The following is a 19,234-nucleotide window of genomic DNA, read 5'->3' as shown; positions in this document are numbered from 1 at the left end:
AAACCCCTTAAACCAGTGGGGGAGAACTTGAAAACTCAACGCAGAAGGATTGGTTCCTATTTTTCACCCAGTGCCACAAGCCGCCACCAGGCCGTGCTTAGGAGGGGCGAGCCGGGCGGTCGCCCAGGGCCGCTAAAAGGATATCATAGGGATGTATATACCGGAGGGCCGCTACACTCAGTTTCGCCCATGCATTTCGCCCGGGGCCGCGAGACCTCTGAGCACGGCCCTGGCCACCAGTTTTTAGCACCGTAGCAAAGCTTATCCACAATTTTATCACTTTCAATCTTAAAATTAACACTTATCGTTGCAAAATGATTCATCAGAAATAAGAGAACTTGTTTCTGAAGGTATTTATTTTCCAAATTTGAGATTTAGACGTGTTTTGTGTGGCATTTATCAACCCGAGCGTGATGCTTTACCAAGTAAGAGAATATTTTAGATGTCGAAATTTTTAAAACGAAAATGTCCCTACATCCCTATCGTCGTACGTTAATTTTCTTCTATCCAGGACAACGCCGTTAACATGGGCCCCTATATAGGACCTTTACTTATGGGCACCTTATGATAGGCTTATGGTTAGACACAAAAATGGCATCATGCGCAAAAAGATCTACGTTCCTAGCTAGGAAAAAAGAGGCTTAAAACGCAATTATAATGCTTGTTGCCGTGGCGTAGCAAGAGCTTTGGATACCCTGGACGGTACCTGAGTTCGTCGGCTCTTTACCGCCATTTTTTAATAACAAATCGCCCCCCCCCCCCACAAATGCCACCACGAGGCAAAATAATGCATTTGGTCTAGTGACGAAAAATGTTTGGTCATTCTAGAAATGACACTTGGTACAATGCAACACACTTATGTGAAATTTAATAAACTACTTATATACTTAAAGAGCATACTAAGAGCAGAACAAACTGGCGACGCCTTTGAATTTTCTTAATACATCTTAATACACGGTTTAACCAGTAGCGGCCCCAGCAAGTTTTTCTGGTGGTGCGAGATCTCATTGTGGCGCCGTCTTGCGGGCAAATTTATTGGTCCCGTCGTCCCGATCCCGTTTCGGCGCCCCACCTATGACGGCGCCCGGTGCGGTCGCACCGTTCGCACCGCCCTAGGGCAGGTGCTGGGTTTAACTAATACTAATATTGCAGATACCAATGGGTGGCCCGATTCCCCAGTCCTACTACTTAACTCTGGCATCGAGGGTTTCGGACGACGCGCGCATCAAGACAGCGACGATCGAGCGGGGAGCGACGTGCAACGTGGACGTTATTGTCGACCAGCCCGGTTCGACCCTGAACTGGATTTTCCAAACAGACAGTCACGACATTGGCTTCGGTATCAACTTTAAGCCCAATAATGGGAAAATCATCGAGTCATCGCAGAAAGTTATACCAGTTGAGCGCGTCGAGTGTTACATGGTTCCGGAAGATGGAGACATGATCTGCGACGAAGCTGGGACATGTAAGAACCTCAGATTTTAATTCTTAATTCCTACTAGACACAGGAATATCCCACAGAAATAAAACCCCGTAAACATCTATTATCATCCCTTAATCGGTTACAATCAGTGAACCACAGAAATGGTCAAACACGCATGGCGGAAAACCACTCCAATAAAGAGAAATCATACTGTTTTAGTGGTATTGCGAGCAGACCTCCACAGCAAAAAAAAAAAACATATTTTTAAGAGGTACTGTATGTCCCCGTGTTTAAATAATCCACGGATGTTAAAAATTTTAATTTCAAAGATAACCATTGATGCCGTGCTCTATCAACGTACATAGTTACTCCATCTGGATATACTTTAACCAAATTCAAACTTTAAATTTAGTACCCAGAGAATCTCCTATGTATACTGTCCGGATGACCCCTTGCTAATATTATTTAATTCTGACATTTTTCTAATCAACTTTTTTCAGATACTATTGTGTTCGACAACAGATTTAGCTGGTATCGCGGCAAGCAAATCCATTACGAAATCAATGTGATTGCACCAGATTCAGAGAAAAACAGTGTGATAGAAAACTGATAGTGAAAATATTCGTTAAATGTGTTTATTCCTAGCATACTCATCCAAGTATTATTATTATTATTAATATTATTATTATTATTATTATCGCCATTGCTCTTCCTTTCAAATTCGCTTCCGAAGATTGTGACTCACTGGGGGCCTTTTACAAATTTTGGCAAGGGTTTCTGGAGTTGAGGGTTTTGGGGTTTAAAGGAATAACCAAAACCCCACCATAGACTCTGCTCAAATAAAAGCCTCAATGGTTATTGGCAGTGTAATCTATTTTCAAGTTCTTGTGATTTTCCTGTAAGAAATGGTTCTTTGACTTCTTTCAAACATGATATATTGCAAACTCGAAGTTCATCGTGGTCGGAAAAACATTATCTAAGCATCGTACACTTTGAGAAATTATTTAGATTATTAAGAACCAATGGTTTCACACGTGATAATCATAAAATTGAAATGTAAACTTTCGCCGTTAATGCCGTGATCGAGCGTGACCGAGCTAGAGTGGAATATAAACGCGTAGTCAAGACAACCAGTGAAATAAAAACGCGTAGTCACGACAACCAGTGGAATAAAAACGCGTCGTCAAGACTACAAGTGGAACAAAAACGCGTCGTCAAGACTACAAGTGGAATAAAAACGCTTCGTCAAGAATACAAGTGGAATAAAAACGCGTCCTTTGCTTAGAGGACGTCTAAATCGGTCACGTCAATAGTGGCGAAAGCTTTTTCCTATATACCCATTTAGATATGATAAAAATAATTAGACATTAAATTCGAGAATGCAATATGTTTACGTACTCTACTATTCTGGACCATTTCAAACTATATTTACTGCTAGAAATTTCTAAAGTCAATAATTCATAAAAATAATTAACCATCAATTTTGTTTAAATATATATTCGTTACTTTGCAAATCATTATATTGTTGCGTTACTGATTTGTGAAAAATATTTTACTACTTTATTCAGGCGAAACTTTTCCAGGTGTGATAACCGAGAGTAGGACTGTACCACCTGAGTTTTAAAACGTTGTATCTTAAAAAATCAAGTTTAGAAAAAATAAACATTGAAGTTTTGAAGCCTTTTTACAAACAGGAGCACCCACAATGTTTTAAATGTTTGAAAGTAGTAATGAACAATTTCCAATCATTTAAAAAATTTTAAAAGATAGATATTATAGAAAAGGTTTGAGTTACGATATTTTCACTTTTAAATTTTCATTAACAAAATATCGTTACGATAGTAATTAATTTTTCGAACAAAAAACATCGTAATTTAAAACCAAATCCGAATTACGATATTTTTTTACTGAAATTAAATCGAAAAATGTTCGTAACAGAGTAACGTGGTCGCTAATTACCCATTCAATGTTTCCAGATAATTTCTGAATGTTGTTACTTATAAATATTAATTATTGAATAGTTGGAGTGGACCATACAAAATGATAAAAAGCCTTTTTAATCTAAATATTCTATATTCCTGTTGTTTAATCATGTATAATACGAAGGCATACCAAATACTCCTTCTGGGTTCATGATATGTATGTACATACGAAACTGCTCTACTGTTATTGCTACACTTCCTTATTTAGTGTACAAACTGTAGATATTAAAGCGTTGTTAATTATATTATCCATTCTCTCACTTTTTAATATTTAATAATTAACTTTCAAAAATGTGCGAACGTATGAGGAGATTGGTGAAATGCAGATTATCGTACTTTCACGTCATACCTGAGCATGACCTCAGTGACCTATGACGTCAGCTTAGGCTCGCTCTCTTTGTTACCAAGAGTACCGCCAGCTATCGACTTTAAAAGTAACTCAAATGTTTACCCTCTAATAAATGTGTGACATTCACTGATTCACAATTGGTCAGGTCCACGGGGTGTCCAAAAATGTTAACGAGTACACGGGTTAAGTAATACATTTAAGGTAGGCCTACGTAGTTGTTTAGTTACACTACAAGGAAGAAAGTTACCAAAATTAGGCATTTCCTTTACCTGATTCTCCTTTAATCCCCGTTTTCAAATTTCGCGCGGTACTAGAAAGATGCAACAAAAACTCAACTATCGTCTCCTACATTTTAATTGAAAAAAAGACGTCAGCTTCGTTAAAACTTGCTCTCTAAAAGAAAAATGCATCCCAGTTTTTGATCCTATTCGAATAACTTATGTACATTTACTTCTGGTTAGACAAAATGAAAACCACAGCGTCTTTGCTTATTTTATTTCAGTTAAATACACACAAAAAAAATGGAATGAAAATGGACATAATCTTTACATCCTTTTGGAAAATGGGTAAAAAACTTCTTTTGCATGTTAAAAACATAAATGAGTTTGTTATAGTTTAAGTATTTTTGAAGTGAAGACGTAGGAACAACATAAGTATTAGGAATTTTAAGATTATATTGACTAGTGCTAGTAAATAAATATTTTAATATATGGTCTAGCTGTTTAGTTGTAATGAGTTAACAGTCTAGACCTTGACTTATAAAATTGTCTTGTGACATTAGTGTCTCTACTGACTGGTAAGTGTTTGTACTTCCGCTTCGAGTTGTTCTTTTTTCTCTTGCAGCGCTTGAAGCATATTAGCAAGATTGGCCCTTTCTCTTTTAAACATTTCCAAAATAGCCTCTTTTTCTTCCATTGAGATGTCATTTCCCTCAGTTTCCTTTTCATTTAATCCAAGATTAGAATTTGTACTACCGGAGTAATCCAGAGGATCCAATTCTAATTTTAGCATTCTGCTTTTTAAATTGTTCATTTCCGTTTCAAATGTGGTAAGGTTTTGAATTCTGCTGTTTTTGACTTCTCGAATATTGCTGACAAGCTCATTCACTTTATTATTCAATTCTAAATTCCTTCGTTCTAGCCCACGAGCCTTTTCAAGCATTGTGTCTATTTTAAGTTTAGACATCTCAATATCGTTATGAAGTTGCATATTTTGCACCTGAATTTCCTTAGTTTCAATTCTCATTTTATCAACAGATTGTTCTTTGGTATTTTGAATATGTTGCAATTGTTCGATTGCGTTTTCTGTTTGGGATGACATGGTTTATTTTTCTGTAGGATTATATCTAGCACTGTTAAGAGATGTTTGTCTGCTACCGCAGCTGCTTGGCCTGTTTGACAGTTTTATAACGTTAGGCTTAGGGTTAAAAACGTTTAATTCTTCCAAAAGATACTTGCTTTTCTGGTTTTCATAAATTAGGTTTTAGTAATATTCGTTCAGTATTAAATTAAGCCATTTTTAGTTAAAACTAAAGAAATTTTAATCCTAAGAAGTTCTAAATATTCCGGCCGCCAGCCGACGGGCTGTAGAATCTCAGTGCAATAGACTAAAGCCGTTTCCAAGGCGACGTACACAGACTCTAAAAATAACTATGGACCTAGATATTTCGAAAATCGTATTTAGCGGAATTTCAAAATACATAGGTAAGGCAGTACTCGCGACGAATAAAGTTAATATCAAAGACGATGCTTATGTATCGAAATTCTTTAAAATTAGCCGTATCAGTTTACAAACAGACACGTAGCGATGAATTTTGGAGTAACTGTCGGCTCTATCATTGCCACGTGTATTATGATAAGACCCTTGCTCTTAGAGTAAGCAACGAATTTTTTTCTAGGAACCTTGAATCTATCAAATTCTTCGAAAAAACAACTTTACTGGGGAGCGTGGTGCCATCTATTAATGGCAAAGGAAGCTAAAATTCAAAAAAGCGAAACAATAACGTCGTCCGAGAACAGTTATAAAACTTGTGCTCTATTTAGTGGACTTTCACCTAAATTATATATCCCATATAAAATATAATGTTAAAAATTACTACAATTTAAGTTTTTGTCAATTTACAAACGAGCCAATCATCGGGAGAGATACTATTATGTCCAGTCTTTTGGATCGAAATTTAGATAAAGTATCTTGTTTTGATTTCGACGCTAGCGACATCTGTGGAAAAAAAGTGTTACTTAACGTCGATCCGACACTTGCTTTAAAGCTGTAACATAACATAACGTTGGTTTTGAATGGGGATTTGAAAAGAATTTCGTCGCTAGTGGGGCGATTTCGCAAGCAGTCCTTTAATTTGTAAAATTATAAATGGATTATAAATTATAGTACGATTACCTAACGTTTAAAGTAAAATTTAAAATTATAATTAATAATGAAGTTGTTAGTTACATAATAATATTGTTACTACTGTAAAATGTATCAGCTGGGTATATACGCGATTTACGAGGTTCCCACCCCTTTTGGTGTGACGTCACAGAAATCTTAGAGCGACATTGATTGTCGGCACGAATTCAGACGATTTTTAGTTTTCTAATGGTTTCATCCGTAGGGAATCGTTTTTACTGTGATATATCGAGGAGTTTAATTTCTTGCTTAATGGTTAAAAGCCACTGAGATTAGGACAAGTGGACAAAACAATGGATAAAGACGTTATAACTTGCGGTAAGTTAAAAATTTCATAAATCATAACAGAAAGTTTATAAATTTCATTTTTTGATTAGCGAACAACAAGGCTTAGAATTTCCCATTATGCTTTTAGCTAATCAACTTACTAACAACTCCATTATAAGTCTATAATTATTTCTAGGAGAATGGAAGTTTCGAAATCCTAGTTTATTACCAGCCAAAGAGTGGGAAGACAAAACTATTAACTGGCCAAATGTGTCGAAAGCAAAAATTAAAAGCTATCTCATAGATTCCATCGCAAGCGATAATCAAGCTGCTGACGCACAGAAAAGTATGGAAGCAGGCAATTACTTCGAAAGTGGATGGGTTGGAACCATTTATACCGCAAAATTGGATGATGTTTTGGTAGCTTGTCGCGGAGAAGTTGCTAGATCCCAGACTCTCTCGGAAAAAGATCATCAAGCTTTATTTGTTTGTACCATTGATGGAGATATTGTTTTTGGCTATTGCACTTGCACCGCTGGACTAGCTAGAGTCTGCAGTCACGTTGCGGCCCTTTTGTTCAAAGTTGAATTTTGGAAGAGTGAAGAGAGAAAGGGGCCAGCATGCACTAGCCTTGCCAATGAGTGGAATAATACTACTATAAGGAAAATTGAACCAGAAAAGATACAGTTCCACCTATTAAGATACCAGTTTATTTTGAAACACATGAAAGCTTCCAATTGAAATTTAAAAATTCAATTTTAGCACCATTAGTATTTGCGCCAGGAACTATCATCAGTAACACACTAACCGCAAAGATATTACCACCATCTCCCCCACGACCCTCTAGGGTTCTTGGCTTAAGTGAAAATAGCAATTTTTTAAATAAATCTAGTCAAGAGATCCAGCATGGAAATCATTCTGTCAATTGTGATACATCTATAACTTCCAACTCGCTCGAATGTGAATCTTGTAAAGGTTTCTTCAAGAAGTTCATTGAAATGGATAAAGAAAAAATTAATTTGGTAGAAAAAAAAGAAACAGTTTCTCAGAGTGATAGTTTCTTATGGAAAGACTGTCGTGTAGTGCGTATTACAGCATCTACTGCCAAAAATATTCCAAAACGTAACACCACTTCACCTGAAAATTTTATGAGAAATCATGTTTTTTCAAAATTTAAAGGAAATAAAGCAACGAGGCATGGGTCTGATCTAGAACCTCTTGCTAGAAATATTTATCAAGATATTTATGGAGTTAGAGTTGGTCTTGCTGGAACAATAATTTCTAAGGAGGACCCATGGCTGTCCGCCAGCCCTGATGGTTATATCGGAACTGACGAATTAATTGAAATTAAATGCCCTATGACTAATGAATTGGGAAAATTAATTGAGGGTAATAAATACGATGTAAGGAAAAATGTAAATGGCGAATATATTTTACATCCAACTGGCAAAAATGGTTACTATCTTCAGGCCCAAATTCAGCTATATTGTACGAAAAGAACCATATGCAATTTTTTTGTTTATACAATGACAGAAAATCTCAGAGTGATTGTCCCCTACAATGAAGCATTTATGTTGGAACATTTAAAAAAAATGCGCAAAGTTTACACCAATCACATGTTGCCATACCTGGTTGACTCAAAAGCTAGAGGTAAATTACATTTACACACCCTAATAAAGTTCCTAAATAGCGCAATATATTAATTTTGTTGTGTCTGAAAGTTCCTAAACAGTTAAAAATGTTGTCAATAAATTTAGTACAAATTTTAAAACATTTAATATGACGACTTAACAATACAGGTAATAAATTTTAAATTAAAATTCTAAATGTCTTGTTTTTTGCTAATAGTTGGTTGTAAATTGCATAATGCCGCACAAACAGTTACAATTTTATCAACTTTTTTGTAGAAATGCAATGGTAGGATTGACTTTCAAATATTGAAGGTTTTAAGTTTACCAATTACTCTTTCTACTTCTATTCTGACCGTTGCAATTCTTCTTGTTCGAGTAACTTCCCCTTCTTCCAAATGTTGTTTTTTATGAGTAAATGCAGGAATGTTTAATTTTACCTTTATGAAGTCCAAGTCGTCTGAAATTGTGAAACCACGATCAGCCATCACCTATGTTTCCCCAAAAATAGAATAATTAGTTACTAAAATTAGTATTATGAAATGTTTAATTACCTCATCACCAGGCCTAAGTAGACTAAGCACACCGGAATCTCTTGTAATGAAGTTATCGCTTGCACGACCCCCATAGCATCGAGAAACATGCATAATATAGCCTGAAGGTGCGATGATAGTACTAAATTTTAATGTGTTGTGGCTTTTATAGTTGCTGTATGTTAAAGCCCGAGCTCTGGGTTTTCTGGGCCTTTGCACGAACACTTCTGTGCAATCTATGATGCAAGTTGTCCTCGGGTAGTTAGTTTTAAATGCAGCAGGGAGAGTACTTTTAATAGTCTCCCTTGGTAACCAACAAACAATATCGGCAAGGTTCTCATACATAATGTTTATCCAAAATTTAAATATTCTTCCAGCCAATGACCCAGAAATATAGAATCTTCTACCCGAATCCTGAAATAGCAGGTTGAGCCTCAGTTTCATCAGCACGAGAAGGATTTGGTCAGTGATGTTCATAGAACAGGGTGGCTTTAAGTTTAGGTTAGTTAAAACACCGACTAACAAAGTAAAACGAGTCAAATCTAGCCCAGTGAAAAATTTGCAATCCTTGATAGTCAGGCGAGCTTCGTAATCGTGCATATCAATCTGGGTACTCTGAGTGCATTTACGTATTTGATGATTACTTGGCTTAATTTTGAAATAACCGTGATCGAACAAAGTTGGATCTTCCCACTGTGTACCAATGGTTACGTACTTCCCTCTTTTTTTGCATTCGCATACAACTATGGCTTCTGTTGAATTGTTAAGTAAATTTTCTTCAATTTCACAAGTTTCGGTGGTTATCTCTTGAACACTAGTTTCCACATTGCTACTTGAGTTTAAAGTAGTTCCAATGTCTGTGCTTGATAAAAAACTGATTTCATTGTCCGTGCTTGAGATAAAACTGATTTCATTGTCCGTGCTTGTGTTAAAACAGGTTTCAATGTCTACTTGCATTTCATTATTTAAATGAAAACTTTTTCCTTTACCAGAACTTGAATTTTCACTCAATTCTTCTTCGTTGCTCATACTATACGTATGATCTCTATCTGAATTCCGGATAGATTCTACGTCGCAAAGTTAAGCTTCTATTTCCGATGAATTTAGAGGTGTAGATGCCTTTCTTTTCAAAATTCGCCTTCCAGGTGAAAACTTATAACCGTGACCAAGATGTTGGCTTGGATATGGGTAATTCTTCGTTGGCCGTCCTTCCACAAAATGCAGGGAACAAATCTAAGTATAAATTAAGTAATTAGAAATCTTATTAAACCAAAGTGTACACTAAACTTGATAATTACCACAGCTCTTTTCCCTGGAATAAAATCCTTCCTCTGTAGGGCACAGATCCATTTTAGTCTATCAGCTTCTTCCCGAGGAAAACCATGAAAACTGTAAGGTACTAGGCAGGGGCAATCTCTTTTATTTACAAATAAGCCTTGCCAGTCAGGATGAAAATTAAATTCGGAGCTTTTCCAACATCTCAATTTAAAATCCGAACTTTCACAGCCTATAGCTGCACAATACCTTCCAGAATTTATATTTATCATGTTATATACTAATGATAATTACGATGTAAATTAATTTACAGTGTTAAAAGCCCTACGTCTAACTCGTTAACGAACCTTGGAGTTTATCTACTCCAAGAACGACCCAAACAAAAATAGCAACCGATCTTATAAAGTTTCTTCAACCGGTGGCAGATGGCACCACAGTCGCCCTATGAGTGCCGACATAAAATGGCAGCGCCCTTCGAAAATCCGTGGTAAATCCCGTATAACGTCTGACTAAAACTGCGACCATATTTAGCTTTGTAAACTATAAAGATACAATTAAATTAAAAAGTGGCAATTGGCGAAAATCACGTTGAGTGCCAAAAATACTTTGATCGGACTTAACTATTTAACATTAACTAATTTTTTCATGTACACTAGGCCCTGATATTTTTTCATAATTACCTAATGTGTTCATATACCAGCCCAAATCCAGCCCTGAAACGTGGGCAAAAAAGGTGAACTGAAATTGTAATGTCAAAATATTTATTTTAGGTTAAGATTTTTGTTCACTTTATTCTTAGTAAATTACATTTGCATGACTATCAGGGGCTTAAAACCCTCTTTAAATTGTTAAACTGTTATAACAATTAAAATATTTTAAAAATTAAATTTTTTTAAAGCAGAAGTTATCATGAGACATGTTAGTTATAATTGAAACAAAAATTAATCTGTCACATAAAAAGAATTCGCTGCGTTAGAAAGATATATGAAATACCTTTGAAAATTGTAAATGATATCGGTGTAAGTTGATTTGTAAATATAGTTTTATGAAATATTTGGAATTTTGGCTTTATCCGCGACCGAAAACTATCGCTACGCCCCCTTTGGTTCGTCATTGAAACCTAGATAGGTAGCGGCTAAAGCAGACGCTATTAGTTTTAATATAATTTTTTATTATTTTTTTATTTTAATCAGTTTAATTAGGTAAAAACGTTTTTATCGCTTTTTTAATTTACTGTAGCAGACTCTAGATCATATACGCTAGCTTCTCCGCCACCTAGACTCGTTTCGGTCGCGAATAGTTAGTTGGTTTCTTACTAGTAAAAATCTTACATTTCAAAACTTTAAATAAATTGAGTTGATGGCTCCTAGGAGCAACAAACATAGCAACCAACACAAGGAGAACGCAACCCGTCAAAATTCGTGGATTTTCTTGTGTACCATTTTCATTGGTTAGATGCTGCCGTCGAAAGGGGAAAATTCGGAAATTATCTTCCCCTTTTCCGTAAAACGTTCAGCGTTAAGGTTCGTCCAATGAAATTTGTACACAACACTGCGTAAGCGTGTTTAAAGGCTAGTTGCGTTCTCCTTGTGTTTTTTGCTCCTAGATGGCACAATCTTTTGGTTAATAATACTGTTAACATTTAGCATGTAGCACGTTATAATTTTTTATTCCGTTGAATACTTCTGAAATATTCTTTAGGCTTCGTGAGTAGTTTTATCAGAAGTATCGCCGCATACTGAAAGTGTGAAAGCTGTCTGCTCATTCAAAATTATCTCTGTACAACCGCTGAAAGTTACAGCCTAGATATATTATTATTTCCTCACACATTTAGTTGACGGGTATTAAGTTAGATGGCGGTATTTTTTCTTAAGCTCGAAGCCTATATCAAATGGCCAATGGCCACTTGCACTGGTTGCGGGTCATCTAAACCACAATCTATTTTGTTACCAAATGAGTCATCTAGAGTTTCGAAGAAATTCTCCGATCTAGTTTCGAAATCCGCCCATAATTCATTTCCCTCCAAAACTCTCCTAATTCGACATTTCAAATCCTCCCATTCTCCCGCGGGGACCCATTCCTTAATCAAATCTTCAGTCGTTTCTAAAACCTCGCAGGGCCCGTCCAAATTTTCAGTAGATTCGTTCTGAGGCCTGTCAAACACTTTCACGATCAACTCTAATTTTAGCGAAATCGGTTCGCCGTGCATTATTTCTTTGACAAAATCGACGTTTTCCGCCCAGACTTGAAACGCCAAGGCGGTAGTTAGTTGGCGTGGATTTCGAATGTTGAGTGGTTCACGCATCAAGGGGCCCAGTTCCGCATAGAACCGATCTCGAAATTTCTCGTCGCATTGATTCAGGTTGACCGTGCGCAAGAAATCGTAAAAACCGTTAGCGTTCAAATATTGTTTCATCACGCTGAAGGTGGAGAAGAACAAGTGCTGCCAGGGTCGGTTTAAAAATTTTCGCAAAAAACCCCAAGCGTCGGAACGCAGAACTTTACATTGTTGTTCGAAATCCATCTTATTGATTAGGAAGAAATTGTCATTGGGCATGGGCCAGTGGTCGAACATCTCGATAAAATGAGACAAATAATACTGGCGTTGCGTCACGCTAAGTTGTGGCCAAAAATATGGATTCTGAAATTCGGTGAAAGGACTGTAATATAATTCGTGTATCGGAGGGGAATTATGAGTTTGCCGTTGTATTTTCCTGTACCAATAATGTAGCAGTTCTTCACCACGTAAATCATCGTCTTTAAAACTATCCTCGGCTGTTAATTCGTTCCATAAACGCTTAATTTCGTCTTCCACGCAAAAATTGCAGGCCATTTCCAAGCGGTTCTTTATGGGAATGGTTTCGTCGTAGAGTAACAACTGAACAGTTTTTAGATGGTCCAATGTTCCGTAAGCCGTCCAACGTAATTTGTCACCGATTATGTAGTCCAGATGCACTCTATCAGGCCATTCCGCGAAAGTGCTAATAAACGTAGCCCTCATTTCGAATAGTTCAATCCAATGGAAGAGCACTTTTCCGAAATAATAGATTAGCGGGGTTACTTCTTTGGTCAAAATCGAAGGTAATGGCAGCAGAGATGTCTGAGACCTGGCTTTCTTCTCTACAGGCTTGCAATGTCTTCTTACCGGCTCTCCAAAAGCATTCTGCACCCTGTAACATTCAGAAATTACTTCCATGGACGTCCAGACGGCGCGTGCTATTCTCATTAACGATAGTTCTTTCAGTGATGGCAGCTTCATCGAAAACACAAGTGGTTTCTTCTTATCCTCATCGGTTAAATCCATTTGGCGTATTTGGAATATATCGATAAACCTAAAAGTTAAAAGTTTCGTGTTAAATCGTGACAATCGTTATTAATAAGTGCTTTCTCGGTAGACGGTGGTGTAGCATTGGGCTCTGTAGAAGAGGGTAAGGAAAAGACGTACTACTCGCCGTCTACTGTAGAGTTAATGACGTCACGTGCATACAGAAAAAAGGAAGATTAAAAGCTAAAATATTTTCCATGAGTAGAACTCTAGAAAATCCGTTACTGAAAGATTGATGCGAAATAGAGGTGTGCAAATACCATTTTTTGGGGATCGAATCGAATATCAAATATTTTTTCAAAGCACGGCAAATACCAAATCGAATATTTATAACGTCAAATAATTTGGTCGAATATTTTAGGGCAAAAATTTAGACCAGTTAACCGATCAAATACCAAATATCAAATTATTTGACGTATTTGGTTTTCAAATAGCCAAATAGTTTGCATATTTGTCAAAAAAAGTAATTGAAATCACTGTTCGTTTTACTTGAAAATAGTAAAATATTAAAACAAATACAGTATAGCCTAGAACAAAGTTCCCTGGACGAGCTTGGTAAATCAGTGGCATAATGACGGGCCCGTCCTAAAAGATGGTCTTTTAAATTTTTAATTTTACTTAGCCTTCTCTAAGGCTCTTAATAAAAAACACTGAAGGGGGTCCATTGTCTCAGGCTGCAGGCGGGCCCATAATTTTATATTACGCCACTGTGGTAAACTCTAACTTACCATTCAAATTAATTCTAATTGTTGTACAAAATGTCTTTATTTTCAATCTTTCTTCGAACAACTTTTTCGATTTGATCAAAATGAGTTAATCGTAACCTACAAAAATATAGTGCATATCAACTTATCAATTATCCTACATATTTTAATTGGGTACCATGGCAAAATAATAATAATAATTAACTAGGCTAATACCCTAGGTACCACTCCAGGACCAAGTCTTCTATTGACTTTTAACCTTTAGTAACTACTAACTACAATTAAAATCAAAGGACATGTTACATACTTCATAGTTTGCAAACACTGAATTAAAATTTCAAGTTTTTAAATATATGTAAAACGCGAGGGAGCAGATCTTTTGTTACAAATTAAAAAATTGCATTTATATTAATTTTAAATCAATAATTATTAATTTAGTTAACTCAAAAATTCTAAACAGAAAAATCCATAAAGTTACTTACTTCAACTTTCCTCCCGGTTTTTAGTTTTGTTTTGGACTTGGTTTACGTTTTAGACTCAATTTTAGTTTTACTTTGCTATTCTAGAAATTCCATAACAAAAGAGAACACGCGAGTAATCTGGCCAATAACCGCCAGAATAAACAGCTTCTGCCTTTCGCTACGAAGTTTTAATACAAACGGAATGGATAATGGACGTGCAATCTACTCTTTATATGGTCCTTGGCGCTGCGGCCTAAAGAGAGGTGCCAGAAATAAGGACTAGTTCGGAAATTTCACTACGCTCTCCTGGGATGGCCTTGAACTTCAACAAATTAGAAAAAGACCCGCGGTTATTCGACCAGTTTGCAAACTATTTGAAAATACCAAATACTTTTTCCCTATCTTTTCGAATATTCGACTATTTGATCAAAAATTCGATTATCCGCGAACTTTTCCAAGCGCTATTCGATTCGACGAATCGAATATTCGATTTGGTATTCGATCGAATTATTTGGTCTGACCAAATATTTTGCACACCCCTAATGCGAAATCAAAACGAAATAAAGTAAGTGTCGAGATAATTTCCAGTCCTTCAATAATTCCAATAAAAATAAAATTAGATTAGAGTAATTAAATAAAAGTGCAGATTTAAGATATATCTGTGTCAGCGGAATAGCGAATGGATGCATTGTAGCGACAATGCCGGCATAATCAGTTAAGCTAGATTTTAACACAATATAGATCGCTACGCCCCCTTTGGTTCCCCATTGAAACCTAGATAGGTAGCGGCTAAAACAGACGCTTTCAGTTTTTCCTCATCGTTATTCATAAATTTGACTTTATAAAAAATGAAACTTCAAAACTTGCATTATAATATAATTTTTGCATCGTTTGCTTATATTTTGATAAGTTTATTTAAGAAAAACCGTGATGATGACTTTTTTAATTTTTCTGTAGCAGACGCTAGATCACAGGAGCTACCACAGAGAAGGTAGCGCCGTTACGCCACTAGAGTTTAGAGTCTAGACTCGTTTCAGTTGCGAATTGAAGAAGTTACAGTTAATATAATAGGCGAAAATTATTCGCTTACACCGGGAAGAAAAATTTACACTTTCCCAAATTATTCACTTCTCAGTTTAACACTAACTACACTACACCGTAAAGTTTTCGGTGTATTCGTTACACATTTTACTACTGCTCATAGACGGTAATATGAGTAATCGGTGTAAATAAAACGTCTGAATGGTTTGCGATGTAGTCAGCTTCATAAATTCGTCTGCTGCTTCCAATTAGATTAGCTATGGCAAAATATTATTTTTTTTGGAAATATTCATCAGAGGAATGAGGTCAAATTAAATGCGCCAGAGAATCGAGTAATTATCGCCTAATGTTGGTACCAGCACGAGTTCCACTTTACCACGACATTGCGCAACTCATTTTCAGCCACCTTTAACGCATAAAGCTATTCAAAATGTATTTAAAATGAATCCAATGTGAAAAACACACCTTTTCTTGATATCTAAATAACAAGAAAACCCTTCAAGTCTGTTGAACAGTGGACACTTATCAAAATTTACACGAAACAGCGGTGAAACTATCACAGCAGAAGCAAAAGTTGAAATGGTCAAGGGATAAATTACTCACCGACGTCAATCTGCCCATTCTGCCAGAATTCTAAAAGTTGAAAAAGAGAATATTAACGGTGCGGTGGAATACCCGACGAAACAGAATTAACCTATGGTTGTAGCTAAGGCGTAAGACATTAGAAACTGCTTTTAAACTTAAATAATATTACGGAAAAATTACCTAACCCACTAAAAACTTTGTTTACTATTTATAATAACCAAAAAAGCCACAGTTATATAAAAATATGAAGAAAAACATAAATTACAAAAAAAACTAAAACAGGTGGCGATACCAGTGTCTTATATTTTTCGACCGCGGTTTTTGAAGTTTACATTAATTGACTCAAATTTGACATACGAAATGTGATTGAAATATTGTAATTTTAATAAAATTAACGTCGATGACACTACAATACGTGTTTAATCAAATATGAATAGGAAAAGTGATTGAAATTAATATTATTTGAATATTATTAGGGTAACGATCAATTAATTTGGGTGGGGGTGATTATAGCAGACCGAATATTACCGTTTACCAAATTTAAAGATAGGTAGATAAATACTAAACATATTTAATCTATTAACCAGAATTCATTATGATAGTCAGTCTAATTTTACAAATGTAAAAATGCAACTCTTATATAAACGAAATGTTTAAGGCGGGCCACGTCTGACATTTTAATTTGGATTAATTAAATTATGACGCGGTCAATTTTATTTAAATTAACATCAATGATACTTCAATACGTGTTCCATCAATTGCTATAAAATTAAGAAATGCACCTCCTACAGCAGAAGGAATATAAAGGTTCAAACCAACCCTAAAATATCGGGATAACGGCGTTTAAGGCGGACCGCGTCCGACATTTTAATTTGGATTAATTAATTTATGACGCGGTCAATCTTATTTAAATTAACGTAAATGATACTTCAATACGTGTTCCATCGATTGCTATAAAATTTAGAAATGCACCTCCTACAGCAGAAGGAATATTAAGGTTCAAACCAACGCTAAAATATCGGGATAACGGCGTTTAAGGCGGACCGCGTCCGACATTTTAATTTGGATTAATTAATTTATGACGCGGTCAATCTTATTTAAATTAACGTCAATGATACTTCAATAAGTGTTCCATCGATTGCTATTAAATTTAGAAATGCACCTCCTACAGCAGAAGGAATATAAAGGTTCAAACCAACCCTAAAATATCGGGATAACGGCGTTTAAGGCGGACCGCGTCCGACATTTTAATTTGGATTAATTAATTTATGACGCGGTCAATCTTATTTAAATTAACGTCAATGATACTTCAATACGTGTTCCATCGATTGCTATAAAATTTAGAAATGCACCTCCTACAGCAGAAGGAATATAAAGGTTCAAACCAACCCTAAAATATCGGGATAACGGCGTTTCATTGGCCAAATTATATATTTCTTCATCTTTGCAATGCATTAGTTAGGACTATATTTTGAAAGGAAAACAACACATATTAGCTATAAGTTTAACTCTTCTATGTTTTCAAACCAATTAGTTTCGCTTTCATATTAATTTAAATTATAGTAAAACACGTTTGTACTATAATTATACTGAGATGTAAAAGGTACTTATGGCACACGCCCCGTAAAGGCTTGGTTTGTTGTGGCCTGTAGAAATTTTGAGAAAAATATATAAACTACATATTGGCGTTACAAGTTAAATAAACTTGAATAATGGTAATTTTCTTTTAATAAAAATTTCTACAGATATGATATATTTCCTTTGAGAAAGATAGTATATCATACCCCCACCAACCCCACTAATACCCGTCTATAGTGACTATATCTTCAGATAAGCATGTCGCTCCTGTATCTTCAGAGAAGCATGTCGCTCCTGTATCTTCAGAGAAGCATGTCGCTCCTGTATCTTCAGAGAAGCATGTCGCTCCTGTATCTTCAGAGAAGCATGTCGCTCCTGTATCTTCAGAGAAGCATGTCGCTCCTATATCTTGAGAGAAGCATGTCGCTCCTGTATCTTCAGATAAGCATGTCGCTCCTGTATCTTGAGAGAAGCATGTCGCTCCTATATCTTGAGAGAAGCATGTCGCTACTGTATCTTCAGATTATATATCGTACTTTTACCACTAATTTTCTACCATATACTATCTTATTTGTTTTGCTTCATGCAGCTACACCCTATAAGCCATTTATTAGAAAGGTTCTGTCATTATACAAATAGCTCTTTACCTCCAAATCTGTAAAATTGGTCCAAAATATGTTAATCTAAATAAATTTTATCATTTGCCATTTCCGATGCATATTTATGGCGACAATTTTGAATATCAGCCGCAGCCTTTTGAACATCAGCAGGAAAATTTACCGTTAGCCACTTGGCATACAAGCAAATCACTGGCCCGCAATCGTATTTGTTGTTTTGGGTTACAAATTCACCCATTTTGATTTTGGTAACCTAAAATAACTAGTTACTCGATTAAAAAAACTAATAAGGTGATTTAATTCTTGAATATGCTTTCCTTTATAAGGAATTGCCTCCCTGGCCTCGCTATAATATGAATCGTAAACCTTTATTTGAAATAGTTCATTTTTGATCATTTTTACAGTAAACAGAAAGAAATGGTTTTTTACACACAATCCTTAGGGATTTGTGTGTATTAAGATCACGCACTGTGTAGCCGCCGCCGCCGCCGCTGCCGTACACACGATTGCTCGCTGTACGTTAGTGGTACAAAGGCGATTGATATCTCAATCGATAGGCACTATTATAGCCTCGACGGGATTTTCGTAATTTTGGGATCGGAGCCCGAGAAGTTGGGCAAATGCCCAATTTACTATTTTTTGTGGTTTCGCTTTGTGTGGTTGATATTTTATTTAAAATTAAGTCCGATAACGTTAAAAAAAATATTTTTGGTAAGGTTAGGATTCAGCGGATATACAACTTCAGTTATATCAGTAAATCTTAAATTTAAGTATAGTTTCCTGGTTAATTTACGGGACCCCAATTTTCGCGGTTTTATATTTTCGCCTAAAAGTCTACATAACGTTCTTTAATTTAAGTCCGATTTTCATGAGAGTTATATTTTTGAATAGCTGTGGTTTCCCTTAACCCTAGATTTGCAATTACGTTGCTTAATTTTAATTCTAAGTGAGGTTTTTTCGACAGCGTATGCGGACCCCCGCAACTCTCGACATGGTAAATCCGCGTGTCTATAGAGTTCTAAACGCCAGTTTCCCTCTCGCATTTTTCAAGGCCGTTCGCGCC

At 35.9% G+C, this 19,234-nt stretch overlaps 3 protein-coding genes across 4 annotated transcripts in view; 1 reads left to right on the top strand and 2 right to left on the bottom strand.

Annotated features, from left to right (window-relative positions):
- LOC149957661 (SEC14-like protein 2) overlaps positions 1 to 2,297 on the top strand; it is a 35,629-nt gene extending 33,332 nt beyond the window's left edge. For both annotated transcript variants that reach the window (XM_090165676.1, XM_090165675.1), the window contains 2 exons: positions 1,153 to 1,465; positions 1,924 to 2,297. In XM_090165676.1, the coding sequence (XP_090021802.1) occupies positions 1,153 to 1,465; positions 1,924 to 2,033 (423 nt within the window). In that variant the 3' untranslated portion in view covers positions 2,034 to 2,297. The remainder of the gene's footprint in view (positions 1 to 1,152; positions 1,466 to 1,923) is intronic.
- Positions 2,298 to 4,252: 1,955 nt separating this feature from the next.
- Positions 4,253 to 5,400, bottom strand: LOC149957660 (uncharacterized). The gene is made up of 2 exons (XM_090164874.1): positions 5,212 to 5,400; positions 4,253 to 5,144 (listed from the first exon to the last, which is right to left on the bottom strand). Exon 2 carries the CDS (start codon positions 5,072 to 5,074, stop codon positions 4,541 to 4,543), a length of 534 nt encoding a protein of 177 aa, XP_090021000.1. The 5' UTR covers positions 5,075 to 5,144; positions 5,212 to 5,400; the 3' UTR covers positions 4,253 to 4,540.
- Positions 5,401 to 10,702: 5,302 nt separating this feature from the next.
- Positions 10,703 to 13,979, bottom strand: LOC149957659 (uncharacterized). The gene is made up of 2 exons (XM_090164873.1): positions 13,914 to 13,979; positions 10,703 to 13,192 (listed from the first exon to the last, which is right to left on the bottom strand). The coding sequence occupies exon 2, from the start codon at positions 13,162 to 13,164 to the stop codon at positions 11,743 to 11,745; it is 1,422 nt and encodes a 473-aa protein (XP_090020999.1). The 5' UTR covers positions 13,165 to 13,192; positions 13,914 to 13,979; the 3' UTR covers positions 10,703 to 11,742.
- Positions 13,980 to 19,234: the final 5,255 nt, after the last annotated feature.

The sequence above is a fragment of the Leiobunum rupestre genome, chromosome 2 (genome assembly GCF_980474605.1).
Source record: "Leiobunum rupestre chromosome 2, qqLeiRupe1.1.hap1, whole genome shotgun sequence".
Lineage (NCBI taxonomy): Eukaryota > Metazoa > Arthropoda > Arachnida > Opiliones > Sclerosomatidae > Leiobunum > Leiobunum rupestre.
The sequence above is the reverse complement of the archived record's forward strand: the minus strand, read 5'-3'. Positions and strand labels throughout refer to the sequence as shown.

What these genes read in the sequence shown, in the direction of transcription:
- LOC149957660 (XM_090164874.1), bottom strand. Translation starts at nt 5,074, where the DNA reads ATGTCATCCCAAACAGAAAACGCAATCGAACAATTGCAACATATTCAA.
- LOC149957659 (XM_090164873.1), bottom strand. Translation starts at nt 13,164, where the DNA reads ATGGATTTAACCGATGAGGATAAGAAGAAACCACTTGTGTTTTCGATG.